The sequence below is a fragment of the Apodemus sylvaticus genome, chromosome 13, assembly GCF_947179515.1.
Source record: "Apodemus sylvaticus chromosome 13, mApoSyl1.1, whole genome shotgun sequence".
NCBI classification, from domain to species: Eukaryota; Metazoa; Chordata; class Mammalia; order Rodentia; family Muridae; genus Apodemus; species Apodemus sylvaticus.
This window is the reverse complement of record NC_067484.1, coordinates 54930272-54945470: the sequence shown is the minus strand read 5'-3', so window position 1 is coordinate 54945470 and position 15199 is coordinate 54930272. Positions and strand designations below refer to the sequence as shown.

Here is a 15199-nt window from a genome sequence, read left to right as displayed (position 1 = left end):
CACGATAGAGGTTCATAGCCAAAACGATCTCAAAATCCTTACTTGAGCTTTTATCTCCTTGTTTGTGGGTATTTTTATGTTTCTGTTTTTGCAGTGCTGGGGACTGAACCTGGGGCCTTCTGCCTGCCAGGTAAACAGATGCTCTACCACAGGTTTCATCCCCAAGGCTGGACGCCATATAAAAACCCATTGCACCAGTTACAACTTCCAATTTTCTAATATGCACGGTGAAGCTCCCAGAAGAGTGGGCATGCGAGCAGTTTTTGTCAGACATTCAATGAACTCTTAGAGATCAGCTTGCTGAAGGAAACTTCTGGTGTAGATTTACATGGGTCTTTTCCCCCATGCCCAGACTTTTGGCAATAAGTAGATGGTGTTTGCAGAAGGGCATAATAACAAGGGTTGGCAGAAAACACACACACACACACACACACAAATAAATCACAACAAAAAAAAACGTTTTTAAAGTTCTGTTTCAGAATCAGCTAGACTTATCCCTAATAAATGTTTTTTACACTAATAGTAAATGTGATTATTTATTAGAATATCTTAAGTGATCTCCAAGGTTTCAACTTCCATTGTCAGATCAGTGGCCCACAGTTCAATCTAAGTGATGGACAATAAAGGTCTCTTCTTTTGTCTTGTATGGTGTCTGTGTGTGTGTGTGTGTGTGTGTCTGTGTGTGAAACATACATCTACATGTGGCAGTGCATCCATGTGCATGATGCATGATCCTGGGGACCAGGCACGGACATCACATGTTCCTCTGTAACACTTCTCACCACTGAACTAAAGTCTGTCCCTGAACTTGAAGCTAGCAAAGCCAGCTGTCCTCCTGTCTCTACCCCATCCCCAGCACCAGGGTTATGGGTACACATGTTAGGCATACCTAGGTTTTTAGGTGGGTACTGAGATTGGTACTCAGGTCCCCTTTCTTACACTATGAGCTCTCTTACCCACTGACCCATTTCCTAGTCTCCCAGCATTTCAATATATCAGGTGAAATGGTTTTCCACACACAAACAACTGGAGAGCGATGGTGGTAATTTTATAATTATTTTAATAACCAGGTTTACATTAACAGTCACTTGATGAGCTCTTTTATTTGTTTCTTTAATCTCAGCTAACTCAATACACAGTTTTCTTCACGGTTCAAACCAAACAGCTCTTCAATCTCCGAGCTGCCTCACAGTTAGCACAGGTCACAGGGAGACTCACTGTCTGTCTGAAGCCACCAGACACAGAACTGAACACCCACACACCATGTCTCAAAGGGGAATTACAAGGAATGCTGGCTACCTGGGCCAGCATGTGATTGCATCACAACTCAAGCTGGGCTGTCTAGGGGAGAAGATCTGGGAGGCTTGGGGCAAGAAGCGATGTGGGAATCACTTGCCTCTTGGAAGGGACTTAGTAGAAGGAGCAGAATGGAGTCCAGGGTTAGGACTCAGTCCTTGGGAGATAGACCTCTGTATATCACAACAAAGAAAAGCCAAAGAACTACTGGACTTTGAAAATGGAGAAAGGCCATTTTGGAGGATGACTATAATCCTATTAGTTTAAAAAAAAACAAAACCCAAAAAACTTAGAAGTCACAGATTTCTCCACTGGGGAAGCTGCTTTAATTGCTCTGGAGAGACCATATCAACCTCTTGAATCTGTGGCCCTTTCAGAAAGAATGTTGATAGATAGATCGCCACTGCGGGCTCAGAAGTAACTTGGCCTTTTGAGAATGCAGGGTATTCTTAGAGGGGGCATGGTGGAAAGTCCAGAAGACAAAGTTCCTTGAGATAGCATGCTATGCCACCCTTGGATTGCATGCCAGGGATCGTGGAGAGCGACCCTGGAGCAAACCCCAGCTCACTGTCATTTTCCTTCCTAAAACCCAATGATTGGGGCTGTCTGTCTGTGAAGCAGAACCAATTTACATTTAAACTTGTAATTCAAGTAACACCATTGCTTAGAAAATTTCTCATGTTAAGAAAACAGTTGTGGAGCTGCCCAGGAATGCTCAAGATTTGCTATCCTTGGGCACTACTAATAGTGAATGAAGGGGCGCATCCTGAGATGGCACCTTGAGGACTTCGAGATGCTAGCTGCTCCTTGCACAAGAAATGAACCCTTGAGTGGAACATAAGGTTTTCGGCATGCTTTGGACATGCCAAGTGCAGTGCAGATGACCCAGAGGAGTTGATTTTTCATGACCAGTGAGACCCTGGAGGGTCTCAGGCAAGGGAAACAACACAGTTGTGGAGGCCCAGAATTACAGTTCATTCACATGTCTCTTCCCCCATCTGGTGGCCAGCCGTGGTACTACTACCTGTGCTGCTGCCAAGCTTGGTTATTGAGGTATTTAGTATACATTCTGCAGAACTGATAAACCCCCTTTGCATCTAAAAGTCCTTTTGTTTTCCTGGATATATCCCCAAATTTGAATTGTTGCTCAAAACTTCATTCCCCCCTTTTTCTGCTAAAGTCTCCTTTAGAATGAAAGCACCATGAGACCTTTAAAGTAGCAAGATTCCTATTATGAGGTGACAGAGTCTTTTCCGTGATTAGAACAGAAGGGAGCTTCCTTAAGGAAATTCCCTTCCTCTGCTACTTCCAAGTCCTTATGTATCTAAACTGTTCATATTTCTCTAGTTCTCAGTTTTCTTACAGCCTACAATCAGGGCTGGGGGCAAGGGCACAGTGGCAGAGTTTTGCCTAGCATTCGAGAGGCCCTGGACTCAGTTGTCCAGCACCACAAAATGAAATAAAAATTCCCCACCTCAAAAAAAGCCAGCTAAACAAAAACAAAAAACAAAAACTGCAGGCAGAGATGGTGGTTTCTCCTAAGTACTTAGAAGGTGTCTGAGGCCTGCTCTGTTCTTCAGAGTACTTAATGTGCACTGTGACAGTTCTCACCAAGTGGGTCCCCGGAGTACAGAAGTCTGAGCAAGGTGGCTGCCATGCTTTCTGCAGGAGAGTATCTGTCTCCTACAGAACCCTGCCTTGCTCACAGAATTTGGGTCATGATTGATTCTGGAAATGGTCTGATAGGAACATGAGCTTCCACCTCTGACACACAAAGGGGGATACTGCCCACTACTCTTGTGTGCCACCTGCCTAGAAAGTTGCATCATGTTGTTTCATACATATCACCCTGGAAATGTAGTACCAATTAAATAGCACTCCCAGGTTCTACTAACAGAGGAGGAAACACTTGGCTTAGAATTGAAAACGTGATCATACAGTATACAGCATACTCCTGCTACACAAGGCTGGCTTCCCTCAATCTCTGCTGTACTACCACAGAAGCAGAGAATATTTTTGGGAGTAAAGTTTAGAAAAAAGGAGAAAGTCAGTTATTCAAAAAGAAATAGCATCACCAATGTGCTTACATCAGGGATGAAGAGATTAGCCATTCACCATGAGCAAAGGAAGCGTTGACTCTATTTCTGTTTCTGCCACGGTTCTAATTCAGCAGGTAGGAGCACATACCTCCTCTTACCTTGCAGACATGAGAGAGAGAGAGAGAGAGAGAGAGAGAGAGAGAGAGAGAGAGAGAGAGAGAGAGAGAGAGAGAAAGTACTTCCCCAGGGCTGAGAGGAAAGGTGTCTAATTTTTTCTGTCATCCCCTAGATAGAGCTGTGGCTGCATTCTTCATGGATGCCCTTGAGGAGCCCCAGAGAAGCTGAAGAGGAGGAGACCTGTCCATTTGTGCTCTGTGTGTAGTCTTCACAGCCCGGAATAGAAGACAAGAAAACAACAGGAAAAAGAGGCCCGAGCAAACACCAGCATTATTCAACAGGTAGAAGAAATGGCTGGAGTCTATCATTCAATACATGATTAAAGAAACAAGATCTACTAGGAAAGGACATGACAAAGTCCAGAACCCAAAGACCACCTGCCTTCTCTGCAGATCCCAGAGGGCTGTGATGGAACACCTGCTGACACATGTGGCCATCTCCCATGGAAATTAACACACATCATAATACAACACACAACACCCTTCTGCTCACCCCACCCACCCACCTCCCTAGTACACGTCCCACCCCAGCCCCATGGTACCCTCCATCTTGCCCTGGGCTCCCACCACCCAATCACCCAAAGACCCTTGGAGCCCCATTCATTTTCTCGACATCCCAGCTATGTCTGTCCCCTTGTCGTAAGATGCAGCACTACAAACGCTGTCAACACTATAATATGAAGAATCTACCTTAGTGGCCTGTCTGATCGCATGCATGTAAGTGGGGTGGGGGCAGGGCGTGTGGAAGAAATCGAGAGTATGCATGAACAGAAATCAAAGCAATTCATAAAGCTAGGCAAGCGAGCATAACATTGGGAAACATAAGGCTTGAGGCTTAGTGATTCTTTAGATCTCAACTGTTTGGATTCATGTTCCTTCTTAAATATCGGTGTACCATTTTGGCTTCAAATTTAATTTCTTCTTGCTTCTGCCTCCCTCTTTGGGAGGGCTTGCTTAACTCAGGGATGTGATGTTAGAACGGCCTCCAGGGGGTGCCACAATGCGTTTGCTGGCTGAGCGGACACCCTCATCCACTTGGGTGCCTGCAGATGGAGACAATTTCCCAGAAACATGGGGAGACAGATGTATGGAGGAAAGAGAAAATGAGTAATTTTAAGTCATTTTAAGATAAGTAGTCAGTACTTTCCTGGTGCACAAGAAACTTAACAGCAAATCTTGAACTTTGCATATTCATGACGCTCCCCTTATCCCCATCCCAGTCCTGAAAATATACTTTCTTGTTCAGAAAAGCCAAATTCCCCCCTTGAGTCAGTCTCATCAATACTATCAGTAAGAACACCGAGAGGGCTGTTTATATGGACTGTTCTATGTTATAAAGTCCAACTACTGTGGTTTGGGAGAAAAATATTTCATTGGTTCATGACAGAGATTCTTTCCAGGTCACCTGCCCAAGGCCAGGAAGCTAGAGGGGTGTGGTCCCATGTGTTTTCAGGTAGAAGAGCTAATGTGTACTTGGTTCCATTGACAAAGAAGCTCTAACTGCATTAGGACTAATGTGGCCAGACAACCACAGACAAAGGTAAACTAAACACACTGCCAATTGTTAGGGAACAGGAATCATCTCAATTTCTTGGCAAAGTTACCTCAAAACCTTGAGCCTCTCTTCCTCTGATGCTCCCTAGATCTCTCACAGCCTTTCCCATGATCTCTGCTCCTTCTACTCCTCCCCTTCTTTCTCTATGTGATGCAGTCTCACCTCTAATGTCTTTTCTGTCTCGTTTCCTTGCTTCTCTCACATGAATGTTTTCCATGGTAGGGAAGTACACCTGCATTTATCTTGCCCCATTTTAAGACAAGTGTGGAACAATTACACAATCATTCTCCATACTGAAGAATTCTTTGGAAACAGATTAATTCCATAACATGGCAAACACATGGTAAATGTTCAATCAACAGATGCTATCTCTGGCATCCTGTTTACTGTGAAGGGGAAACTGGCCTCCAAGAACATGAAAACTCTCTGAGCTTTAGGCACTGAGATTTTAATACATACACACCGCACTTCTCACATGCTAACGGAGGAGACAGGTAACAATTCATAGCTCTATTGGCCCAACCCCAGTTAGGTTTGATCTCTAAGTAGAATTTGCTATCATTTGAACCTGACCTCTAACTTGAAGGCGCTTTCTTTGACTTTCTTACTAGGGCCACTTGCTGATTAGGAACATGTATGTATGCCCTCAGTTCTCCTTACTTCCTTGAAGGGGACACAAGCACTGGCTTAGGAAGTGCATTTCCCTTGAGTTTGCAGGATAATGTTGTAGCCTAGGGTTTCTGGTCTTTCCCCCTCTCTCCCTCGTCCCTTCCTTCACCCGCTCATTGCACTCACCTGACAGGCTAAATCCTGACTGATGTAGGTTCCTCACTGGTGGGGTTGGCCGAGTGGGAGAGCCCCGAGTGGAGCCAGCTGGGGTGCCCCCCTTGGGGGTGGTGGTTAAGTCAAACACTGGTCCATCATACATGCCTCTTGGGACTGCGTGCAGGTCTGCCATCTGTAGACAGAGAGACAGGTCACCATTCATTCTTCCATGCAAATGATCCAACAGTATAGACTGTGCTCTTGTGAGGTTTAATCTTGTCAGTGAAAAGTTGTGTGTGGAGAGGAATTGAGGCGAAAACACAAGAAACTGAGGATAGAGGTCACCCCGTAAGGCCTCTTTAGATTCCATCTAGAGCAGTGGTGCTCAAGCTTCCTAATGCTGTGACACTTTAGTACAGTTCCTGTTGCTACCTCATAACTGTAATTTTGCTACTGTTACAGATCATAATGTAAATATCTGTGTTTTCTAATGGTCTTAGGCAACCTCTGTGAAAGTGTCATTTACCATCCCCCATCCCATCCTCCTGTTCCCCCCTCAAAGCAGTTGAGATCCACAGGTTAAGAACAACTGGTCTAAAGGATCAAATGACCATCTTGGCCTCCAGAGAGGGAAATGGCTGAGAGAATGCTAAGCATTGCTGTGGATGTCAGCAGAGGCAGCAAAAGGATCAGCAAGTATAGCTTGCTAGAAGTAGGAACATGATGGAATGGAAGAGCTATTAGGACAGTTGGAGTGGAGCTAGTAGGAAGGACAGGAGTCTTAAGATGCGGTCACATACAGTGGCAGAATAAGATCCCAAGGGAGGCCCGCTCAGGGCTTTTCAGGGCTTTTCTCAAGTTGGGGCTTCAAAGCCCAAAGCTGAGTGTCTGTGGTCCCACCCATTGACCTTCGGCTATTAACTTGCCTGGGGACTGTGTAGTCAGTCAGCAATATCAATCACCTTTGTGTTTTGTGCAGAGATTATGCCAAGGGCTGGGGTTTATAGCCTTGTGAAATATGCCATGTCCCACAGCGGCATTTATGGCCTATGAGACGAGCATGATTAGACCACCCAGGCAGCAGCAATCCAATTCAATCCCTGTCACATCATGGGCCATACTGAGGCAGGGAGCATGTGTATCCCTATGAACCAGTCAGGGAAGGATGAAGCATGTGGAGCCCTACCCCTGCCTTCTGTGCATTGACCAGGCACAGTGACCCTGTCCACATAGTATGAGTGATGGGGCAGTAATCAGTACTGCTCATCCAGCAACACTATAGCAATGCTATTTCTTCAGTCCCAGAATATAAATTACAGTAAGAAAATGTCTATACTGGGGAAGTTTGACTTTTATTCTCTTTTCCAGTAAGGCGAAAACTAAAGTAGAGAGCTCAAATCTTCCACTGCTATCCCATTTTCAGGGTCTGGGATAACTCATTTGAAGAGAGTTCAAAGAATACTGGAAGCTGGAGAGGGGAGAAGGACTCTGAGAAACGAGGACCGAGACCCCATCTTTAAATCACCCAAACTACTCCAGTTGTGTGCCCTTGTCTGTGTGTGTGTGTGTGTGTGTGTGTGTGTGTGTGTGTGTGTGTGTGTGTGAGAGAGAGAGAGAGAGAGAGAGAGAGAGAGAGAGAGAGAGAGATTTCATATGAACTACAGTAATTAAAAGCTGTAAGCATTTTCCCAATGGAGCAACTCTGGGCAGGCTAGAAGAGAGATGGTTGGGTGTCAAGTTGTTCTTGTTTTAAGCCTTTAGGGAACAAATTTTCTATAAAAAATACTATCATTATGTCAAATCCTTACAATTTTAGACTAAAGTATTATAATAATGTGTAAAAAGTATTGGGGGAAATGAAAGTTTTCTTTGGCCAAACATGTTTAGAAGTCCTATTTTCATACTTTGAATTCTGCCCACCATTGCTTCCGCAACAACCTGTTGCTATGGCTGTGCCTGGGAGGGTCTGAGGAAGCCTAGTCCTCAGAGTCCCAGGAGCTGCATGAGACTCCACACCCCTTCTCACCCCCACACCTGGCGGCCGGTACTCACCCTCCTCCTTGCTTTAATACGCTTATAGACATAGTCAGAGAACGGGCTGCAGGGGATGAAGCGGCCAGCCCCCTGGGTCACATGCAGGTTGCCGTCTTCCAGCATGATTTTGCCCTGGCAGATAACCACCAGGGGTACACCACGCAGCTCCATCCCTTCAAAGATGTTATATTCCGCAACCTAGATTCAGAGAATGGGAACGAAGGGAATGGGTATAGGAAGAGAACAAAGAGGAATGGGGTTATCTTCTGTGTTTTGGAACCTCCTTTAGTGTTACTAGAAACAGTCACTTAGTAAAGCCAAGCAAAGCTTAGGACACACCTGCCTGCCCTTGATTAAAAACAGGAGACTTGCATATCCTGGAAAAGGATGCCTCAAGCAAAGCAAAACACCTTGCTTCTATTAAGATCTCTAATTGTAATTCTATTTCTATTACTGGTCATATCACAAACTCAGCTACAAGACCCCCAGGGAGGTTGCACATGATACCTGCACTTAGTGGCTTAGTGGTGAGTTCAGTGACACATGACTCTCAGGCCCCTGCAGGTGCATAATTCCATGAAACCTTGTGATTTAGAAGCAAAGGCCATTATTGCCCAGAATAGGATTCCTGCCTTCCTTCCTCTCTTGTTCCTCAGGAAGACAACACTGCATGGTTGGGGATAGTGGCTGGTGCTAGGATTTGAATACCCACTGCCAGCTACATCAATCCTTTACTTTAGCTGCACTTCTAAAAATTAGGCAAAACTACAAAAGAGAAGATAACAGTGCCCACCCAAACAGTATCCACTGGTCATGAGATTCAGTGAATTGGAAAGAAGTTTCTTAGCACACAACCACTTCAGATATTTTTATGACCAAGTAATTAGAACCTTTTTACAGTACTGAGCTTAAGTTTCAATCTTTTAGGAGAATTGGAGTGCATAGTGAGAACATTTAGTTTTTGTTCAGAACTAAGTCTGTTTCAGCCTCTGTAATCCTGACACATTCAGAGAGGCATTGCCTCTGTGCCTCCATCCCTGAATGACTAGGAAGGTGGCAGAGCTCCTATGCCTACTCCCTCACTCAGGAAAGCAGGGCAAAGAAATAAATAGTTTAAGGTTTTTTATGCCAATAAAAGTTAGGTTAATGGCCAGGGGGTGGGGGAATGGCACAAGACTTTAATCCCAGCACTTTGGAGGCAGTTGGATTTCTGGATTTCTGAGTTCAAGGCCAGCCTGATCTACAGAGAGAGTTCCAGGACAGCCATGGCTACACAGAGAAACCCTGTATCGAAAAAACAAAACAAAAGACAAAAAAAAAATTGTTAGGCTAAACTGGACATGGGAGAGCTTACTGTCACACCAGAACCTGGGAGGTAAAAATAGGGTTATTTGCAATTCAAATTTGAGACCTGCCTGAGCATGAGACCTTGCTTTGAAAAGTTAAATGAGTCAAAGACAAAACCAAAAGCTCTTCAGGGCAAGATTTTTACTGTTGACCATCTGAGTGTCTGAGATTGGCCCATCCTAGAGGCTTATTCCTGAGGCAGCTCTACACACAGATTTTCCATCCCCCTAGCCTGGGACTCACCGACTGGTGGTTTTTGGCAGAGACAATCTTTAGGGCATCTGGATCCCAGATGACCAGGTCGCTGTCAGAGCCCACAGCGATTCTCCCCTTGCGAGGGTACAGGTTGAATATCTTGGCAGCATTGGTGCTTGTCACGGCCACAAACTGGTTTTCATCCATCTTCCCTGTGGACTAGTGAAACAAAGATTGCATAACTGTGCCTGTCTCCAGGTCTATGGAAGCTCTATCTATTGGATGCAAGGCTTCTGAGCCCAGAACAAAATGAGCCCCAAGGACCAGGAGTAAAGGTAGGGAGTACAGATCCCATCTATCTAGGAAGGTCAGCTGGGCAGTATGAACTTCACAGGGGCAATGTGGAAATGTGTGGCTTAAGACCATAGTTACTCTCCCTAAAGAATGCACTTTTTCTAGCTCTCTTCATGATGTTGATGTAAGCACTTACTTCTACTAATTCCAAAAAAGGATCAAAGAGAGTTTAGAGTAAAAACCAATGTGTGAGCTCCTCCTTAAGGTATATATGTATATTTGTATGCTCAAAGGATACATATGCAAAAAGCCTTGCTTAGATAGTGACAGTGGACATCCCTTAAAATAATTTTAAGTTATTTTTAATGTATTTATTTGTCTTGAGGTTCCTTTATTGAGAATGCATTGTGTTAGCAATTAAAAGACTAAAGTTATTATTGCTAAATGATAAGGATATGTTTTGAGAAGTGTGTTGTGGTCTTATTGCCCTATGACCATAAAAGAATTTTCTTATATAGTAAGTCTATTATGATTATCACCAGTGACTTAATCTTAGGGGACTAGTTACAAGCTCCATATTAACATGAGTAACATATCCAGCTTACATGTTTTATATTCATTTATAATAAATTATGATAGGATTTGTAAGATGAAGTATTCATAAAGTTAGAATGCTCACAGAAATAGACAAAAGCCAACCACATGAGAGAAGAGACAAAAAGGTTGTAATTTCTCTTTTCTTAAAACAAACAGCCTGAGTATGGAAACAATTAACTTTCAAACCCAGCCTTTAAATTTCTAAAAACAAGGGTCTTACTGGATGGCCCATGTAGATGAAGGAGGCATTAGTTGGTTCAGAGACACTGTAATGGCACTGCACATAGAGAGGTGACTGAACAACGAATTTATTATGATTTTACTAAAATTTTCAGGAGTGTCTTTATTGATATGGCTATTTCTTTCATCAATGTTTATGACTCAATCAGGGAAAATAATAAGTTGCTACTGGGCCAAGAGACACTGAGAATCACTCTCTTTTATAGGCTGGGGTGTTCACCAGCCTTCAGTGTGGGAGGCTCCTGCTATGACTTTTTGGCTTTAGGGACAGATGAATCGCTTGCCATTTCAAAGTGTCCCATCCAAAATTTTCAAAAGAAATTATGAAGCACTTGTAACACAAAGAATGGGCTCACTGTTCTTTTAAGCACAGATCATGAGATCAGATGACAGAACGCTGGGTATAGAAGCTGTCTTAGAGTTTCCAAACCTTAGAAGCGTAGGAGGTGAATTCCCAAGTCACATGAGCCATCTGGCTCTGTGTGCTATTTTTTAACAAAATTTCAAACATTTGATTTTGCTAATAAAGATGCAGGAGCTAAATGCTGGGGGAAAGCTTGTTAGCTCAGGGAGGCAGAGAAAACACCCAGATGACCTTTGCTGACCTTCATCCACAGCTGATGTCCCAAAACTAAGTTCTCCTCCATGTCTTCTCAATAATCCTTTAAAGCAAAAGTCTCTCCTTTCTACTTCCTATGTCTATGTATTCATCCTCCCGACTTTCACTTACTCTCTCTCTTTTTGTTTTTACTATGTTCACTCCCTTTCTAGTTGCTTGCTCCTCCTCTTGACCAATGCTTGTCTTTATTTAACCCTGTTTACAATAAATAGAATGCTCTTGGATTTAAGCTGTATACTAGGGCTGAGTCATACAAGGAGAAACAGGTTGTTCCAGTAAATAACACAATCTTAGTGTACACAGTGGGATCAAACATCCTGCAACATCCATGGACATCTCATTAGGTTGTAGACCTCACATTCACCCAGAACATACTCTTCAGGGCATCCCTGAGGTCCAAGTTTTAGTTTGATTTGTGCCTGAGGCTTTGATTTGGTTAAAAGAGTACTACCTGGGCCACCCTCCCTCAGTTCCTTACCACGGCCTTGTCCCAGATGACAGACATACGCTCCTCCACTCCATTGGTGCCTTCAGGGATGGCTGTGAAGTTGTCCTTCCCAATGGCTTTCTGGGCAGTGCTAAATGTACAGTGGGCACTTCCAGAGAGCTGCAGATCCCCACTGGAAAAGGGTAAAGTTTCACATGTTTAGGACAGATGGCTGGAAAATACAGGGAGATCAAATCCATGTCTTTGCTTGTAATCTCTCTATCCCCTACTAAGCTGCGTGAGCTTGGGTAAGTTTCCTCTCCTCTTTTGGCTGTTACCCATCTGTAAAATGGATGCCACGGAAGCGTGGCAAATTACAAGGAATCAGCTGAAGGCTGGAGAGCTGACTCAGGGGTTATGATCAATTGCTGTTGCTGCAGAGGATCCAGATTTGGTTCTCAGCAACCTTCTCAGGTGGCTCACAACTGGTTCTAAGTCCAGTTCCATGCTATCTTATCACTTCTTCTAGCCTCTGCTGGCACCTACACACAAGGTGCACATAAAGAAGTGCAGCAGGCAAGCACGGACTCTTATTTATGCACACTCCTATAAACATACACACTCACAAATAGAAACTAAGTTCTAATCATGTAAGGACTCAATTGACCGATGACCTGATCTTTGAATCTCCCTATAATTGCAGACTAAGTGTCATCATGACAAATGCTTTGAGTCCTGACAAATAGCTTTAAGTTGGCCATCAGTTTCTTATCTATAAAACGATGCTTCACTCATGAGGGCAAGGAGAGCTCAAGCCTGGAACAGTTAGACATCAATTGCTAGGACCATTATTCACACTATGAATAATGTGATTTCACATTATGATGTAGAAGAACCAGTTTTCTATACTCATGACTGTTGGACAGTTTGATGCTGTAGACTCATCTAACACTTAGACCACTAACTACTACAGCCCCCATCACAGGTGGCCCCAAGATGATCCCACAGAACACATGGCATTCGTACACCAACCTGGCCAGCAAGGAATTGATGTAGTCAGGTGTGGTTGGGTCAGGGCTCAGAGGTGGCGATGTCACAAATGCAGCTGCTTTGGCCCAGTTCTTACTCCAGTAATGAGTTCCATCTATTCCCAGGCTGGCAGTGATGGGCTCTCCAAAGACCACATTTCCTGGAAGGAGTAGATATCAGGTTTGTAAGAGATATGTAGTGCTCTGGTCCAGCATATCTAATCAGAACTATAACTTTGCTGGACTGTGTCTCTGGAGTAAAGCAACCCTGGGGCTTATGTTTCTATTCCCACTTTTATTTTAGGTCTGTTTCTCTATTAAATGTGAACAATGTTTTGAATTATTGAATGAATAAATGTTCACAATAATAATAATAACAACCCACTAATTGTTAGCTCTGGCTGTAAACCTCACACTTTGAGGCAATTTTATGTTTGACACCAAGAAAATAGAACTCTACTGATTATGCAGATTACAGGAGTCATTAAAAGGTCAAAGCCTTAAGTCCTAGAACTGATGGCACTGTTTACACTCCCAGACTTCCAAAAGGACTTAGCATGCATGAAAGGTCTGGCCCATGATAGATACTCAATAAACACTAATTGTGTGTGTGTGTGTGTGTGTGTGTGTGTGTACAAATTATTTCTGAATGTATTTATGCATGTGTATACATGGGTGTAGAGGTCAGAGGCCAATAGTGGATGCCTTCTATGACCTCTGTTTCACGTTTTGGGGCAGCATCTCACTGAACTGTCAGCTCACGGATTAGACAAGGTGAGCTGGTTACTAGGGTCCAGGGCTTCTATTGTCTCCACCACCCTTGAGCTATGACTATCAGAGCAGGCCTCCATGCCCAGCTTGCTCATGCTTGCTTGGTAGACACTTAACCAATCGAGCCTTCTTTCCAGTACTAATTCCTTTCCCATCTACCCTGTTCCACTGTGGAAGCCCAAAGTCACAAGTGTGTATCACACTGCTGGGGATGCCAGCTCCTCCTGGTCCAAAGACAAGATTTGACCCTATAGGATAAAACCCATTCTGAAGGATTCATTGCTGCTGTTTATATTTTAATCACGGTTTTCCTTGACTATGCATTTTTCACTTTGACAAACAGTGACTTGGAACTGGAGACCCAGCAATCTGAAATGCATTAAGATGGAACTGGCCTTTGGATGCTGTATGAGGCCTATGTTAAACTTTTTTAAAAGGAGATAGAGATTCAGAAGGAAATGCTTTTCCTTAGATTTGGTTGGCCCCTCATTTCTTTACTTCAGCATCTTGGGACAACCATATGTCCACAATCCTTACACATTTTTTGACTTTCATCTTTTTCTACGTTCTGCCTCCAGAGTTTGCACAATCATGTTCTATGAGGTTTTGTAGCCAGCATTATAAAGAGGTTTTGCTTTGTATCAATTTCAACTGTTAACAATTCCCTGGAATAGTAGGTAGGGGGGAATTCTATTTGTGTATCTGGTTTCACTAAAAGATATCCATGATTGGTTAGTGGCTTCTACTACAGAAAACAATACAAGAATAGCAGTGATTAACATATACATCCATGTCTTATGGTGTAGTATCGAAAAGGATTGAAAAAATATAGGTGCAGAAAGAAATTAAGAAGTGAGATTCAAGGAAAACACTCAGCAATGATAAGAAACACATCCTTGAGAGGACCATCTGTTCCTTAGGACTATATTTAGAATAGAATTTGGAGAAAGTAGCATTCTCAATTGTATTGGAATAAGGATACTGGTCCATCCAGCTGATTGCACTAAATTCTTCATTCAAAACAGGGTGATAACAATGCCCATATCACATGACTTAGCATTGTTTGAGAATTCTGTATTTATAATATTCATGTCAGTGCTTCGCTGTATTACACAGTGTGTGTGTGTGTGTGTGTGTGTGTGTGTGTGTGTGTGTGTGTGTGAATATGTGTGTGTGTGGAGAAAGAGCCTGGCCCAGGCCCTTGTTCTTTGTCACAAGTGCTTTTACACAGGTGCTTAGGGTACCTCACCTACCCGCCAGCCCAAAGTTAAGATTTTAATAGTAATTATGAGCACCAGAGGTCTTAAACAGAACTGATGTTGGATGATGAGATCCTTTGGAAATTGAACTTTAATAAATCCAGGAGGAAGCCATATTCCATCTCCTCTGTTGGAAGTACTCTCAATTCTCCCTGAGAATGGTTGTCCAAAAAATGTTTATAGCTTCAATATCTGAAGGCCCTTATTTTGTCCCACAATTACACTTCTCCTTAACCTTGGAAGAAGAGTTGTGTGAGTCCTCCTTACCAGACAATCACAAGTCAGAAGGCTAATGCAATGGAGTTTCTATCGTGAAATATGAAGCAAGGGTAGCTTACACTTGAAAACACACTGTCTGAGGGTTATTCCAAGCACAGAGCTCATGTGGGATACACCAGCAGAGGGCAGGAGAGGATAATGTACTGGGTGGATAGGGTGAGTGTAATGGTCTCTCCTGCTCTTCCTTTCTCCCTCCTTTTCACCTCTTCCTATCCAAACCTCACTTCTAGTAAGGAGAATTTAGCTGCTTTTCTAGTTCTCCCAAATGCCTCTTATCC

At 43.4% G+C, this 15199-nt stretch overlaps 1 protein-coding gene across 2 annotated transcripts in view; it reads right to left on the bottom strand.

Annotated features, from left to right (window-relative positions):
• Positions 1-1035: 1035 nt before the first annotated feature.
• Positions 1036-15199, bottom strand: part of Dpysl3 (dihydropyrimidinase like 3) — a 107533-nt gene continuing 93369 nt past the window's right edge. For both annotated transcript variants that reach the window (XM_052155488.1, XM_052155489.1), the window contains exons 9-14: positions 12617-12773; positions 11636-11777; positions 9456-9626; positions 7884-8063; positions 5862-6024; positions 1036-4554 (exon numbers count right to left, since the gene is read on the bottom strand). In XM_052155488.1, coding sequence (XP_052011448.1) covers positions 4466-4554; positions 5862-6024; positions 7884-8063; positions 9456-9626; positions 11636-11777; positions 12617-12773 — 902 coding nt within the window. In that variant the 3' untranslated portion in view covers positions 1036-4465. The remainder of the gene's footprint in view (positions 4555-5861; positions 6025-7883; positions 8064-9455; positions 9627-11635; positions 11778-12616; positions 12774-15199) is intronic.